Source organism: Danio aesculapii, chromosome 25, assembly GCF_903798145.1.
Source record: "Danio aesculapii chromosome 25, fDanAes4.1, whole genome shotgun sequence".
Classification (NCBI taxonomy): domain Eukaryota; kingdom Metazoa; phylum Chordata; class Actinopteri; order Cypriniformes; family Danionidae; genus Danio; species Danio aesculapii.
In genome coordinates, this window is record NC_079459.1 from 16,362,580 (window position 1) to 16,377,910 (window position 15,331).

The window sequence follows — 15,331 nt, forward strand, 5'->3', positions numbered from 1 at the left end:
AGCACAATAACAGAAAACAAATACACTCAAAAATGGCATTTGCTGTTTATTCAAGCTACTTGTTTAAATTGAGCTGAATCAACACAATTCAATATACTTTTTGAGGACAACCTAAGTGTTTTATGTTCAATCCACTTAAATTTGTAAAAACTGATAAGTCAACTTAATTCCTTTGTTTTCCCAACATAAATCAATTATGTGGATCCCAGTTTTTTTTACAGTGTACAGTAATAGACAAAAGTGAAAGTAAAAAAAAAGTTTATCACATTTCAACAAGTCAATCCCATTTTCACATTCAGGTGTAAATAGTAACAAATTATTAAAAAAATAGAATTAAGGTTTTATAATAATGTACATTTTTAATGTAAAACTATTTGTTGTTTCTTTAAACGTATAAAGGTAGTGACTAGGGTTGCTTCGATCAGGATTTTTGCAGCCGATACTGAGTACTGATTCCTTGTCATGGTGATCGGCCGATACCAAGCACCAATTTTCATGCTTTAATCTTTATAATGCATAAAGCACATTTTCCCTCTGAGTAAGATCAATTAAATTAAAGATTTTGCATATAATTCCTTAAATATTTCTCTTATAACCATTTAGTGTGAAAAAATATGCAGAAAATTATAGATAAAACTGAAAAAAAAATGGTAAGAAAAACCATCAACAAAGCAATTTTAATGTTCTACTGAAGGAAAAAGAGTAACTTTGGATCAATCTTTAATTTTTGGGTGATCTGTCCCTTTAAAACAAACTAAAAAGCTTCAGCCCAACATATTGAACCATTTTAAACAGACCATTTTTTTCATTATTACATTCAAATGAACCTTTAAAATTCAAATTAACCTTTACATTCCCATTATCGCATTATATCTAAATGACTCTCACTTTTATTTATAGTGGTTTAAATGTCACCATTTATTAATGCAAAAATCCTGTTTAGAGCTGTGTGTTTCCAGCAGGGGAGTTACAAATGTTCTCCAGCTTATCTCCGGATTCACTTGATTAACATAAGAGCAGTTCAGCTTCTGCCAAGCCTGTGTTAGTCAGGCTGCAGGAATGAACGTTATGTTCTTCCAGAGATCTTTCATAAATTACCACACTCAGTCCCTGTGGTTATGTTCAAGCTCGGGTGGATTTTTCCAAAAAAATCTATTGTAAGCATTTGAAAATCTCCTGATGGAAACACATGTATGCCATTAGCCTAATGTTTAGCCCCAATTTTAAAGAGAACGCTCCTTTAAAAATGAACATTGTGTCATTGTTTTCTCACCCACATGTTGTTCCCAAGCCCGTATGAAGTTGTGTTTTTCTCTGTAAAACAAAAGGAGAATTTAAACAGTCTTTTACCACAGAATAAACATTCATGACAATCACATTTGTCAAGTGCAGAATGACACCATATACGAGGTAGAATTAGCTATCTGTGTTTCTCAATTCAAACAGTAACATTAAAAAAAATAAATGAATGAACCTAAATTATGTTGATATTCATTCATTATGCTCTCAGCTGTGGTTTACCAATCACGTATTCCATGCTGCGAGATATAAATCATAACAGTTACAGTCATAATATTTAGAATTAAGGAAAATATGTTGTGATAAATGTGAGATATGGGGCAACACAGTGGCGCACTAGGCAGTGCTGTCGCCTTACAGCAAGAAGGTCGCTGGTTCGAGCCTTGGCTGGGTCAGTTGGCGTTTCTGTGTGGAGTTTGCATGTTCTCCCTGCGTTCGCGTGGGTTTCCTCCGGGTGCTCTGGTTTCTCCCACAGTCCAAAGACATGCGGTACAGGTGAATTGGGTAGGCTAAATTGACCGTAGTTTATGTGTGTGTGAATACGTGTGTATGTGTTTCCCAGTGATGGGTTGCAGCTGGAAGGGTATCCGCTGCATAAAACAAATGCTGGATAAGTTGGTGGTTCATTCCACTGTGGCGACCCCAGATTAATAAAGGGACTAAGCCGAAAAGAAAATGAATGAATGAATGAATGAATTGTGAGATATATATATTTATATACAGTTGAAGTCAGAATAATTATCCCCCCTGAATTATTAGCCCCCCTGTATATTTTTTCCTAAATTTCTGTTTAACAGAAAGAAGATTTTTTTAACACATTTCTAAACATAGATTTAATAACTTATCTTTAATAACTGATTCTTTTATCTTTGCCATGATGACAGTAAATAATATTTTACTATGTATTTTTAAAGGATTTAAAGGCTTAACTAAGTTAATTAGGTTAAAAAGTTAAGTTAGGGGAATTAGGCAAGTCATTGTATGAGGATGGTTTGTTCTGGTGACAATCAAATAAAACTTTTGCCTAAGGGGGCTAATAATTTTGACCTTAAAATGGTTTTTAAAAATTGATACTAGCCAAAATAAAACAAATAAGACTTTCTCCATAAAGAAAAATATTATAGGAATTACTGTGAAAATTTCTTTGCTCTGTTAAACATCATTTGGGAAATAATTGAAAAATAAATTCACAGGAGGGATAATAATTTTGACTTCAACTGTTTATAGAAGTCATCAAAAATAATAATATGAGAAATTAAGTTATGAAAATTAGATTTCTTAGAGAAGTTATCTTGTGAAAATGCTTTTATATAAGAGCATAAATAAAAATTGTATTGTGAGAAATAAAGATATGACTTATAGGAACTTATAGGAACGTAAGATGTCAAAAAATAGTCATAATTAAATGACATATAAAGCCATGTTGTGAAAAAATGGGCAAATATGACATTATCTGATTTAACAAAGTTGTAACTGAGATCCATCACAATAAAGAATTCATACATTACAGGCTACAGGACATAAAAGCATATTCTGCAAGTTAAAATATGGGAAATAAAATAGTATTTTCATATTGTGAGAAATAAAATGATGAAAATGAAATGTAAAAAATTAGACAAGTGATTAATGAAGAAGAAATAATTTGAGATAAAAAAATACAAGAAATATAATCATATATAATAAATATTTTAATAAAGAAATACATTTAAATATTAAAAGTATGAAAATTCATAATTATACAATTAAAAGTCAAGTTTTGAGAATTAAAGTTAAAAAGATGTTATATTTAAATTCAAAAAGATACAAAGCCATCATTTTGGGAAATAGCTGCTCTGTGAGATGTAAAGATATTTTAATCATGTGTTTATTCCTTAAACTTTGCAGCATATTTCCAGTCCACTCCAAAAAATAAGTTTTGCTGCTTATTTAAAATGACCGAAAACAACACAATTCTTGAGATTCCTTGGGGACAGCTTCTTTCTCTTATCTTCAATCCACTTAAATTTGTGAAGGAAAAACTTTACAAAAGTTAATGGTTTTGTGTTGGGACAACATTTTTGTGCAACAGTGAACCCAGGGGTGAGGAAATGCTAAAGTGACCCTCCTCTGATCATGTTCATTAAAATTAACCTGCACCAAATCGTTTTTCTCTTTCATCATCCGCTGATGTTTCTACTCTCAGTCCTGCCACCAGTGCCAGAAGCCCATGAAGAAGGGTGAGCCTGCGGTGTTTGCCGAGAGGGCCGGTTATGATCAACTCTGGCACCCGGCGTGTTTTGTGTGCTGCACCTGCACTGAGCTTCTGGTGGACATGATCTATTTCTGGAAGAAGGGTCAGCTTTACTGTGGCCGTCATTATGGAGACAGTGAAAAACCGAGATGTGGAGGCTGTGATGAGGTCAGTGGAAGCAAAATGGTTATAAATAATAGCTACAAATAATATCCAATTACGAAAACATTAGTCGAATTAATGTAAACTTTCTATGAAGCCTGCACTGCAAAAAATGCTTTTCTTTTTTAAAATAATGCTTATTTTTTTGTCCAAATATCTAAAAATTCTTAATTCAAGAAGCATTTTCCAGACAAGCAAAACACTTTTGTCTTATTTTAAGAAATAATAAGTGAAAATGAAGTGAGTTTTTCCTTAAAACAAGCTAAATAATCTGCCAGTGCAAGCAAAGAATTTTTGTCAAAACATTTTACTTACTCTATTATTACTGATTATTTAGCTTGTTTTTAGGAAAAACTCACTTCATTTTGACTTATTATTTCTTACAACAACTTGTCTAGAGAATACTATACTTTTTTGTTTTTTTTTTAGATAAAACATAAATTTTAAGTAAGAATTTCTTTTTTTTTTTTGTAGTGTGTATAAGGAATATAAGGTATAACGAATTAAAGTATTAAAACAATTATGGAGATCCGAGGTGGTTATTGCACATTGTTTCATATTGCTGTACAATTTTTAATAATTTAATGGTCCAGAGTCAATTATTCTGTTTATACTATGGTTATCACACCTAAAGGTGCGTGCAAGAGTGTGTATGTGTGTGCGCGCATGTAACTTACTGGAACTACCTATCTTCCAGCCAATCAGAATCAAGAATTTCAAGAGCGTGGAATATCTGAAATCATTAAGCATAATGATGTGGAATGGAACAGTTATGGCTCAAGATCTGTCTTAAAATACTTTAGTTGTGCATTTATCTGAAAATAACGACACCCCTTTATATATCAGCCAATCAGAATCAAGCGTTCAACAGACTCATAGCATATTGGTGTTTTTATGCAGTATAATGCATGCATAACTCTTTATAAACGAGCTTGTAATGTTGTATCATCTTAAAAATAGGCAGTTAATCAACTAATTTTGGTATTTGTCAATAAGATTTGGTAAAACCTTGCAATCTTACTTTTTAATGTGCTTTTTGAATGCGCTGTATTGTGTTTGTTCCTCGCAGTTTGATTTTGTCTTAAGGGAAATAGCTTTAAACTGACTCATGATACGTTATGTTGAATACTTGATTCTGATTGGCTGTTGAATATTCTAAGGCGTGCAATTAATTTCACGACCTTGATCTCAACCAAGATATATCATTGTACTCATAATAAATGTCAGAAATTCATTATTATCCTACATCGCACAAGAAAATACAGCAGACAATGAATAAAAAAAACATCACATAATCAAAGAAACGGTGTAAATATTGGTGTGTATACACAAATTATATCAAACCAAAATAGAGGGAACACATGCATTGGAGAACTTTGTGTTGTGTTCTGTTTCTTTTTAATTATGTGATATTTTTGTGCTAAATTTTTTTTGTTTATTTAAAAATGACTGTTTAAAATTGTTCCATTTCATTATGAATTGATGTTTTCACGTACACATCTTAATTGTTTTTTATTTTTTTATTATTTTTTTTGCACATCTCTCCAGAATTTTATATACTTGTACTTTGTATAGTGTGAGTGGTGTATGGCACGCTACATTTTCTAGTCTCCTAAACGTTTAGACCTCACCAATTTTGTCAAATGTTTTTAAATTGTTTAGCATACCCTGTGGCTCAAACGCAAGACTGAAGTCAAAATGCTTTTGTGTGTGTGCGTGTGTGGTCTCCAGCTCATCTTCAGTAATGAATACACTCAAGCCGAGGGCCAGAATTGGCACCTGAAGCACTTCTGCTGTTTTGACTGCGACTGTGTGTTGGCTGGAGAAACCTACGTCATGGAGAAGGAGAAGCCTGTTTGCAAACCCTGCTACATGAAGAACCATGCTGTGGTAAAGAGGACAAATCCCCTACTTTTGCTTGCTCTCTCTCTCTCTTTCTCTCTCTCTCTCTCTCTCTCTCTCTCTCTCTCTCTACCTACCTCTCTACCTCTCTACTCATTTTGATGTACAACTTAACAAACAGTGCACATGTGGTTTTAAAAGCTTAGCCAATTTCGGTAAAAAACAGTGTTGGGTTTAGTTTTATGTATATTATTTTGTTTTTGTGAGACAGATGTTACGTTTTTAAAGATGATGAGTAAAGGGGAATTAATTTTGGGTGAAACACATAAGCAAACACACAATATCAACAAGTGAGGAACAAAATACCAAGGCTAACTAAATGCAATAAAAAGTGAGTTTATTTACAAAGATAGTGATAATAACAAATGCAAAAATATGTATATAGTAAGAACATTTAATATTTACAAGAATATATTGAAACTACAGACAACAAATGGGACACAAGATGTTTGAACAGATAGATGGGAGAGTTGGAGAGATGAGACGCGGGCGGCGTCCAAACAATAGAAATAAATAAAACAAAACAATCTATTGGCCCAACATCTACCCTAACTATCCAAAAGAAAAAATACAGTAGTTATTGAAAAGAAATCTTCGCGTCTATTACGCACTACCTAACCTACTCTAATAAATACGACGAGAAAACAAAAGTACAGTGGGTGGAGCACGCCCCTTGCCTAGTGTGTCTAACAACAGTGAATTTCTAAAACTACGTGTGCACAATGTATGTCGCGCGACATTCTTATCTGTCCCACTCTCCAACCTCAGATGCGCATAACACTGACGGCAGACAAATGGAGAACAGACAAATAACAACGGACGTATACCAAATTGTAACACACATTAAACGGACAGCAAATTTCACTGACACACAACATAACACAGAAATTCAAGGGCCTCTCTAGTAGCGTCCTGTCACCACTTTTATGCCACGGTGGCAGCGGCTGGATTGGAGGCCGTGGGTGACGTCAGGGGGAACACCGCAAACAGCTGGGCAGCAGTGGCCAATCGGAGCCACTGTATTGATGGAAGTGGGAGAGAGGGAGAGAGTGAGCGAGCACAGAGAGGGGGGGGGGGGGAGGAGACTAGCGAGGAAAAATAATAATAATCACGCCACACAGGAATGTACAGGAACGTAACACAGAATTGATAAAATTGTTAAAGTTTATTTATAAAGCACTTTTTTTAGGAGTAACAGTTGTTCACCAAAGTGCTGTAAAGGTGTGAGTTCAATAAAATCTAAACAATAATAAAACATTCTGAAATATAATTAGATGGAATAAAAATAGTGATTAAAATAAGATAAGATTAAAGAACAGCTCTCTCATTGTGTTAAATGGCAAACTATAAAGATGGCTTTCTAAGCTAGACTTAAAAACCGAAAGTGTTTGGGAATTTTTAACATGTAAAGATCCAAAGTCTTGCACAGTCTCACCTGCTCTTCAGCCTGAAAATGTGAAATTGTAAAAGTGATATGTAATGTCATAAATACAGGACGTCATCTTAACAAAATAGCTGCATAGAGAAATAACATCAGAAATGTAAGAAATAAATCATATTTACGAGATATGATGTCATGCAGTGAGAAATGAGTACAAATTAGTCATGCAAAAGTTACGTAGAGTCATTGAGTACGTTAACATGGACACCAATAATCCGATTTTAATACAATTAAGACAACACTCTGATTAAGAGTTGGATTTTTGATTACCTTAATCAGACTAAAGTCATAATCGAACTAAACAGAAATCGAATTAAGACGTGGAGTATGCCGATTCCAGTCACATTATTGAAGTGCAGTACAGAAATATAAACACCTTTATCAAACTATTATTACAAGAACAGGGTGTCCACGGGGTCTTAAAAAGGTAATAAAAGTTGATCAATCCATTTAGAGAAATGTAAGGCCCTTAAAAAGTATTTAAAAAGTCTTAAATCCTACTTCACAAGGTATTACATTTCGTATCAGTATGCTAAAGTTTGCCTGATTTTAATTGTTGAATATTGGGATGTACAGAAATCAATAAAATTCTGCTAGATTTGACGTCACGCTGATTTGTTTACTCCAGCAACCACGGAAACACTGTTATTCCTGCTGTTCTATAGACGCCACCTCCTGAATTAGCATTTTATTTAGTATATGAATAATGTTTTAGCTTAGGATTTAGTTTCTTACCATCAGTATTTAGTAAATATACTGTAAGTTAAAATGTTGGCGATGAGGTCTTAAAATGTATGGAAAGAGTCTTAAAGACTTAAAAGGTATTAAATTTCATTCTCTTATTCCTGTATATACCCTGAAGATGTCATTTTGTGAAAAAAAATTGTCATAAGATGTGATGTCAAATCTCATGAAGTCAATACACAAGAGTTCTATTTTGATGTAAAAAAAAAAAAGAAATGTATAGAAACTTGTGATCATATACATATGAGATAAAAGGTCATATTGGGAAAAAGCTTTAAAAATGGTCATATGGTCATAGTGACGATATAAAAATGAGATATAACGTCATAAATACAAGGAGTCATAACACAAAGTTTACATTTAATATGCACATTTAGCTGCTGCGTAAATGCTAATTGTGTTATTTTAAAATATGTAGTTTATTTGCATTAAATTGGTCAGCATCTGCAAAGAACAATAAGAGATTGTTCAATCAGAAAGATTTTAAAGATGGTTTGATTACGGTGGCCGAAAGAGCTTAACGTGCTGCAATTCCAGAAAACACATGCAATTACAAAAAACGGGAGTACATAAAGAAAAGATTCATCCATATGACAGCACATGTGCTGCAAATCCTCACAATGCATACACATAAGAAAACGTGCCACATTTTCTCACAACGCAAACACAATATAACTAATAGCACGGAACACTACGAAAATGTTTCAATGTGGCGCTAAAATGTGACGGACCCGGCTATTTCGGTTATGGACAAGGGACAAGAGAATCAGAATGTTAAAATAAACAAACAAAAAATTCACCTTTCAAAGATCACCTACAACTTCACTGTGCATTAGTCACGGCACATCGGCGTCCGTCACGTTTTTGGCTCCCCTTGAAACATTGTGTTCCATTGTTTTTGAAAGTATTGTGAGAAAATGCAGCGTGCTTTTGTAAATTGTTTGCGCTGTGAGAAATTGCAGCACGTTTCATTCATTTGTTTGCATTGTATGAAAATGCAGCACGCCTTAATGTGTTTGCATTGTGAGGATTTGCAGCACGTGTCCTGTGAAACGGATGAAGATCTTATTTTAATTTGCTTCATTTTTTTAAATACGTTTTTGTAATTGCGTGCGTTTTCTTAAATCGCAGCATGTTAAGCTCTCTCGGCCACCGTATTTCATCATGTCTGTGCACCAATGCCAGAGATTTAGCAGCTGGTTTTTACAGCTCCTCACATTGTCCAAGTATCATTCATGTCACGCATAAATGGAAGTGAATTCCTGCTAAGCCGCAGCTATTAAAGCTCACAGGCTCACCATGTGTTTGGTTCAGCACCAGGTGAAGGGGATTATGGAAGTGACACTGACATGATAATCAGAGTGCTGTGATATCAGTGTCCTACAGCACACACATCTCTATTACTCATCCTTTAAAGAGACAGCACACTTCAGGCATTCAATACAGTAGATTATTCTTGTTTTCTGTATTTATTTTGTTTTTATATTAATATTATCATTACACACTACACTATTATTATTATTATCATTACACTATTGTATAAGAATTATTTTTATAATAATATGAATCATTAAAAGCGGTGAAATTAGCTACAAAGTAACTAGTTAGTATAAGTAATTATTTTTCTGCTGAAAAAGTATCAATCATTTTTCTTCAATTTTAATAATAGTTACTTTTCAGACATAATAATTATAAAGTAACTTAAATACAATTTTACGTTTACGTTTTTAAAAGAAAAGTAAAACTGAAAGAAGAAAAAAAGTGAACTGAAAATTATTATTAAAATTAAATAAAATAATAATAATACTTGTTTAAAAATGAACTTAAATGCAATTTTTAAGGATGTAATTGGTCATTTTTGTAGTGACTTACCCAACATTGATCATTAATTATGCTTTTGTCTTAAGGATTATCTAATTATTATTATTGTGGTGTATTCTGGGATGCCTTCCTCAAAGTCATAGTATGCATTAAAGGGCACATAGTTTACCTCTTTTTAATGATTTAATATTAATATTATGGTTCTTCTGAGTGTGCCAGTTTAGGTTCAGTTTAAAACACAATTCAGATTTTCTTATTATAATGTGTTAAAAAGTGTCATGTTGGGGGCGTGTCCACAGTTCGCTGATTTATGGGTGTGTTGTTTCACATGTAGACTAGTTTCGGCTTCCCGCCCAACATAACAAGGGGGCGGGGCCATGAGCTCACCCGCTCTGTGTTTGCAACACAGACAGGCAGACTGAGAGAAGGAGAGGATCCGCATTCAGTCGTAGATGTACGACTCGGACACAGACCAAGCAGAGAGTACAAAATCATTTGTGTCTTTGTACAGTTTTACAGCCAACTTTGTGCTAGTTTCAAGTGCTGAGCTTGTACACAGAAACTAATAACCACGCACACTGAATTAACTTTGACTGAGGCACCGGATGCGGCGCTCGAAGCCGCGACACGGCACACCAGACACTCTCTGTGGCGTGGCAGATACATGACGTGTCCCGAATCATCGCGCCACGCATTTTTGAATTCTAAACATAGGTTTCTGCAGCGGTCAGCGGCGCCCAGCTGTCGAATTGAGTGTACCCTGATAGAAACCTATGTTTAGAATTCTAAAACGCATGCTAGTTAAGATCACAGGGAGCTTCTGGGATCACGAGAAATGCAAACGGCTGAAGTATAAGGTAGACTCAATGAGAAGTACACATGTTTGCAAACCTACCTAAAGATACAACTAATAATTCCGATTAGAGCGATAATGTGGAGAATATTGCTCTTGTGTTGAGCCCAATGAGCCTTGCATCTAAAAATAGAGCTAGGGTGTTCCTTTAGTGATATCGCTTCGACTCACGCTGAAAATGGCGGACGTGAATCCACAAACTGAAGATATGATGACGCACTGTCAATCAATATTGGTGGGTGGGGGGATCGCTCTCCTATGTAAAGTTGCGGTCGGTCTGAAAACCGCTCCAATTGGTCCACCGTTTTTATGTTGTTAAATTGAAGAAAAAAAAAGCACTGGGTGTGCTTATATCACCCCAATATGACGGTCTATACACCATACATGCACATATGTCTGTCCAAACAGCTTGAAAAGTAGATTTTTTTTACCATAGGTGCCCTTTAAAAGTCGTGAATATGTATAATATATATATATATATATATATATATATATATATATATATATATATATATATATATATATATTGTTTCAAAATAAAAATGTGTTAAAATAATAGATCAAACATTTAGTCTAAATAAATTGAGAATATTATGCGCATACAGAAATGCTTTATATTCAATTCACCTTTATTTGTATAGCGCTTATACAATGTAGATTGTGTCAAAGAAGCTTCACATAAAAGGTCACAGTAAATAGGAACAGTGTCAGTTCAGTTTTCAGTGTTTAAGTTCAGTTCAGTTTAGCTCAGTTCAGTGTGGTTTAATAATCACTACTGAGAGTCCAAATATTGAAGGGCAAATCCAACGATGCGTAGCTCTACAGATCCTGAACCATGCAAGCCAGTGGCGACAGCGGAGAGGGAAAAAAAAACTTCACTAAATGGCGGAAGTGAAGAAAAAAAACCTTGAGAGAAACCAGGCTCAGTTGGGCACGACCATTTTAATTTCTCCGCTGGCCAAACGTCTTGTGCAGAGCTGCAGTCTCAGTGTATATATTATGTCTAATAATTTATATACAAAATAAACATCATTTTAATATACTTTTAAATCACACACACACACACACATTTAAGGCATCATTAACCCTTATGTAGCGTTGGGGATGTTTTCATCCACTCTGGGATGATTTTGAGTCTTAATTTGTCAACATTTTTTCCGTGTTTCAGCTAGCAGAATGATTTTTGGTGACAAATCTTAATTTGAGAAAATGCTCTGAATTTTTTAAAGAACTCAACGATACACTCTGGGCAAATTTACCATCCTTTTGCTATGTTAGGAATAAAAACATTCACTAAAATAAACTGCTGTGAAAATGCATCAGATTAATATTTTTTTCTTTTTTTTTTTGCATAAATATGTTAATCAACCTCAGTCAAAACTACTAAATTGTTTAGAACATAAATCTTTAGTTGCCAAATTCATATATGATATCTCTGATTGTCTTTATAACACACAAAATGACGTAATGACGTACTTTTATCAAAGTCTTGGACATGTGAAACAACATTGCCTTTGATGTAATGTTTTAGATTGATTTTCAATTTACTGTTGGTACTACATGGAGTAAAATAAAAACAAAGATTGTGTATTTATGCCCCTTCATATGTGGTTATAACGGAAGTCAATGGGGCAAAAACAGCCACCAACAGTAAATTAAGGAGAAAGAATGAAAATCTAACAATGCATCAAAGGCAATGCTGTTACTAATTGTTCATAGTCCAAGACTGTGATAAGGTTTAAAAAAAAAATCCAGTCCACAATTACTTTTTATATTGAAAATATTTCATTTTGTGTGTGTGTGTGTGTGTGTGTGTGTGTGTGTGTGTGTGTGTGTGTGTGTGTGCGTGTGCGTGTGCGTGCGTGCGTGCATGTGTGTGCGTGTGTGCGTGTGTGTGCGCGAGTGTGCGTGTGTGTGTGTGCGTGTGTTTTTTTTTTTTTTTACTCCAAATCAGTGACATCATTTGTGAACTTGCCAATTAAAGAGTTAAAATCCTGTAATAAAAATAAATTTTGGAGTTTTGGAGGTTGAACAGATTTTTTGCCAAAAATGTATCTGATGCATTTTTACAGCAGTTTAATTTAGTGGATGTTTTCATCCCTAACATAACAAAACGGTAGTGGATTTGAACAGTGCACAAGTGTTAAGACTTTATATAAAATAAAATAATATATACACTTTTTTAAATAAACATTCAGCAAAATTCGTTCTAGTTGTACATTAAATACTTTATATAAATTCAAAAAGTATGTTGTTATAATATTTATATTTCATGATGCTGCAACTTTAGCTGTAAAATTTAGAATCTGAGGCATATACATTTTAAATTCATTATTTTTTATATATATGCACCAGCTTGATTGTGCCTGTAATCAAAAAGTGCTTTAAAGTCAAATCACAAGTGTTAACATTTTTTTTTTAAATACTGTACTTCTTTCTGTGTTCACAGTGTTGTGTGGCCTGTCAGAAACCCATCGATCCTGAATCTCAACGTGTGTCGTATGGAGAGCATCACTGGCACGCAGAGCCGCAGTGCTTCCAGTGCGCCGGCTGCTCCAAGTGCCTGATGGGCCAGAGATTCATGGCTCTGCAGGGCAAGTTGATCTGCTCCGTCGAGTGCAAGAAGAAGATCTCAGCCTCCTGAAGTCTACTTTTTGGGGGGAAAGTCCACCTCATGCCAGTATCTAATTAATCAGTCAATTTATAATGCTAACTTTTTGTCAAGTAATTAAGGAATTAGTATGACCAATATACATTTTTATGTCAGTGTTGATAGCATCTTAATAATAATAATCATTTTGTATTAATAAAAGGAAGCAATAATATTTATTTGGGCTACTGAAAAAAAAAAATCAATATTACATTTTCCATTTTTAGGTCTAAAATTGCACTTTATAGTTGTTTTCGTGCCTTTCATTTTGTAATCCAATAAATGTTTTTGCAGTAATATGATTTATTTTATTCTTCTCAGGTTTTCATATTAAGCATACGGTGACCCTAGAACACAGAACCAGTCATAAGTGTACATTTTTGTATAGTTTTGGTAGGATATGACAATATTTGGCCAAGATACAACTATTTCACAAGCTGGAATTTGAGGGTTCATAAAATAAAATCTAAATATTGAACAAATGAAGTTCTTAGCAATTCATATAACTCATCAGAAATTGAGTTTTGATATATTTACTGTTAGAGATTTACAAAACGTCTTAATATTTTAATTACTTTTGGAATAAACAATTGAAAATTAATAGATGGTTGAATATGATTGAACATTAAAACAATTGAATATTGCTCATAGTATAAATGATTGAACAAAAATCAATAATTTTCACCCATACAATGTGTTTTTAGCTATTCACACGAATAAATTCATGCACCTGAAGACTGCTTTTGTGGTTCAGGGTCAGAACTATCCAAATATTCATTGTGACGTACAGGTCTGGAATCTCGAGGGACAGGTGTTACGCTCATGCTAATGTCTTGACCATTTCACACCATTGAAAAATTCACAATCCATGCCTCAACTATTAGGGAAAAGCTAATCCTTGCTGTGTTGTCTTACACTTAGCAGTGGAAACCTTGCACAATTCAAGGAAGCCCGGTTCCATTGTCTCTAATGGCTGCGAACTTAAGACTACACCGTCATTTCCTCCAATCGAAAGCGTCCGCAGTCACAGGAGGGGCTCGGCAGCTTCACCTCCCCTCACCTCACGCCACACAAGGGTGGAGATTTCCAGCAGGGAATTCTTTCCTTCAATGTCAGGAATTTATTTACATGGAGCTTTCCCTGCCAAACACGAAGCGCTCTTGCTTAGACGCTTGCCTCCTTAGCGCTTGTTTTCCCCCGTTAGCGCTAACGGTGCGACTAGAAATGATCTGTTGATTTGTAGCTCCCCTCGGGTGATAAAATCCAGATGCACAAGCATTGCTGCTGCTGCTTGGCGAAATAATAACACAAGTCCCACACATGAAGAGTCGAGACAGGCCAGGGCGAAAATCCAAATCCCTGGAGGAGTTTAATGGTGACAGCAGAAATGTGATGGGATCCATTACACTTGGTAGTCACTAAAACTGTTGTGCTTGTGTGTTTATAATGACAGTATAGCAAAATATGGCCCTGTTTCTGGCTTGGTGTCCAACGTGGTTTTTAGCCTTCGATTAAGGCGCTTGTTTTGCAAGAACCCCCCTTTCCTCATGGTCATGGTTCGTGGTCATGTTTATCTGGCCTTTAGCTGAGAAAATGTTCCTAGATAAGCATGTGGAAACTCAACTGGTCCATTGTGTACTGATGTTATTGTAAAATAATATGGTGTTGGCACACTATGAAGGGGCATATAGCCAAATGGATTAAATAAGATGGTCAAGAATGTAACCATAGTCAAATAGATAGTCCGATCGATATATACAGTCGTTGAATAGATAGTTGGATAGTCAGATGAATGCAAAGATAGTTGGACATATGGACGGATGGATAGATAGACAGACAGACAGACAGACAGATGGATGGATGGATGGATGGATAGACAGATGCAAATATAGATAGGTAGATGGATAGAAAGATAGACCGATGTATGCAAATTTAGATAGATATACAAATGGACGGACAGACGGATTGATGGACAAATGCAAATATAGTAGATAGATGGATGGATAGATAGAAAGATAGACAGATGTATGCAGATTTAGATAGACAGACAGACAGACAGACAGATGGGCGAACGGACAGATGGATAGATAGAAGGATGGATGGGCAGTTAGATGGACAGATAGGTAGATTGATTGAAAGTTGGATAGAGTCATAGTCAAATAGATAATCTGATATACAGTAGTCAACATTGAAGTGGATCAAACGCTTTCATCAAAGTTGTCCTAAAAA

General features: G+C 34.7%; 1 protein-coding gene across 1 annotated transcript in view; it reads left to right on the plus strand.

Moving 5' to 3' along the window:
• tes (testis derived transcript (3 LIM domains)) overlaps nt 1-13,401 on the plus strand; it is a 25,534-nt gene extending 12,133 nt beyond the window's left edge. The window contains exons 5-7 of the mRNA XM_056451814.1: nt 3,482-3,697; nt 5,423-5,581; nt 12,902-13,401. Of these exons, the coding sequence (XP_056307789.1) occupies nt 3,482-3,697; nt 5,423-5,581; nt 12,902-13,096 (570 nt within the window). The 3' untranslated portion in view covers nt 13,097-13,401. The remainder of the gene's footprint in view (nt 1-3,481; nt 3,698-5,422; nt 5,582-12,901) is intronic.
• The last annotated feature ends 1,930 nt before the right edge of the window (nt 13,402-15,331 follow it).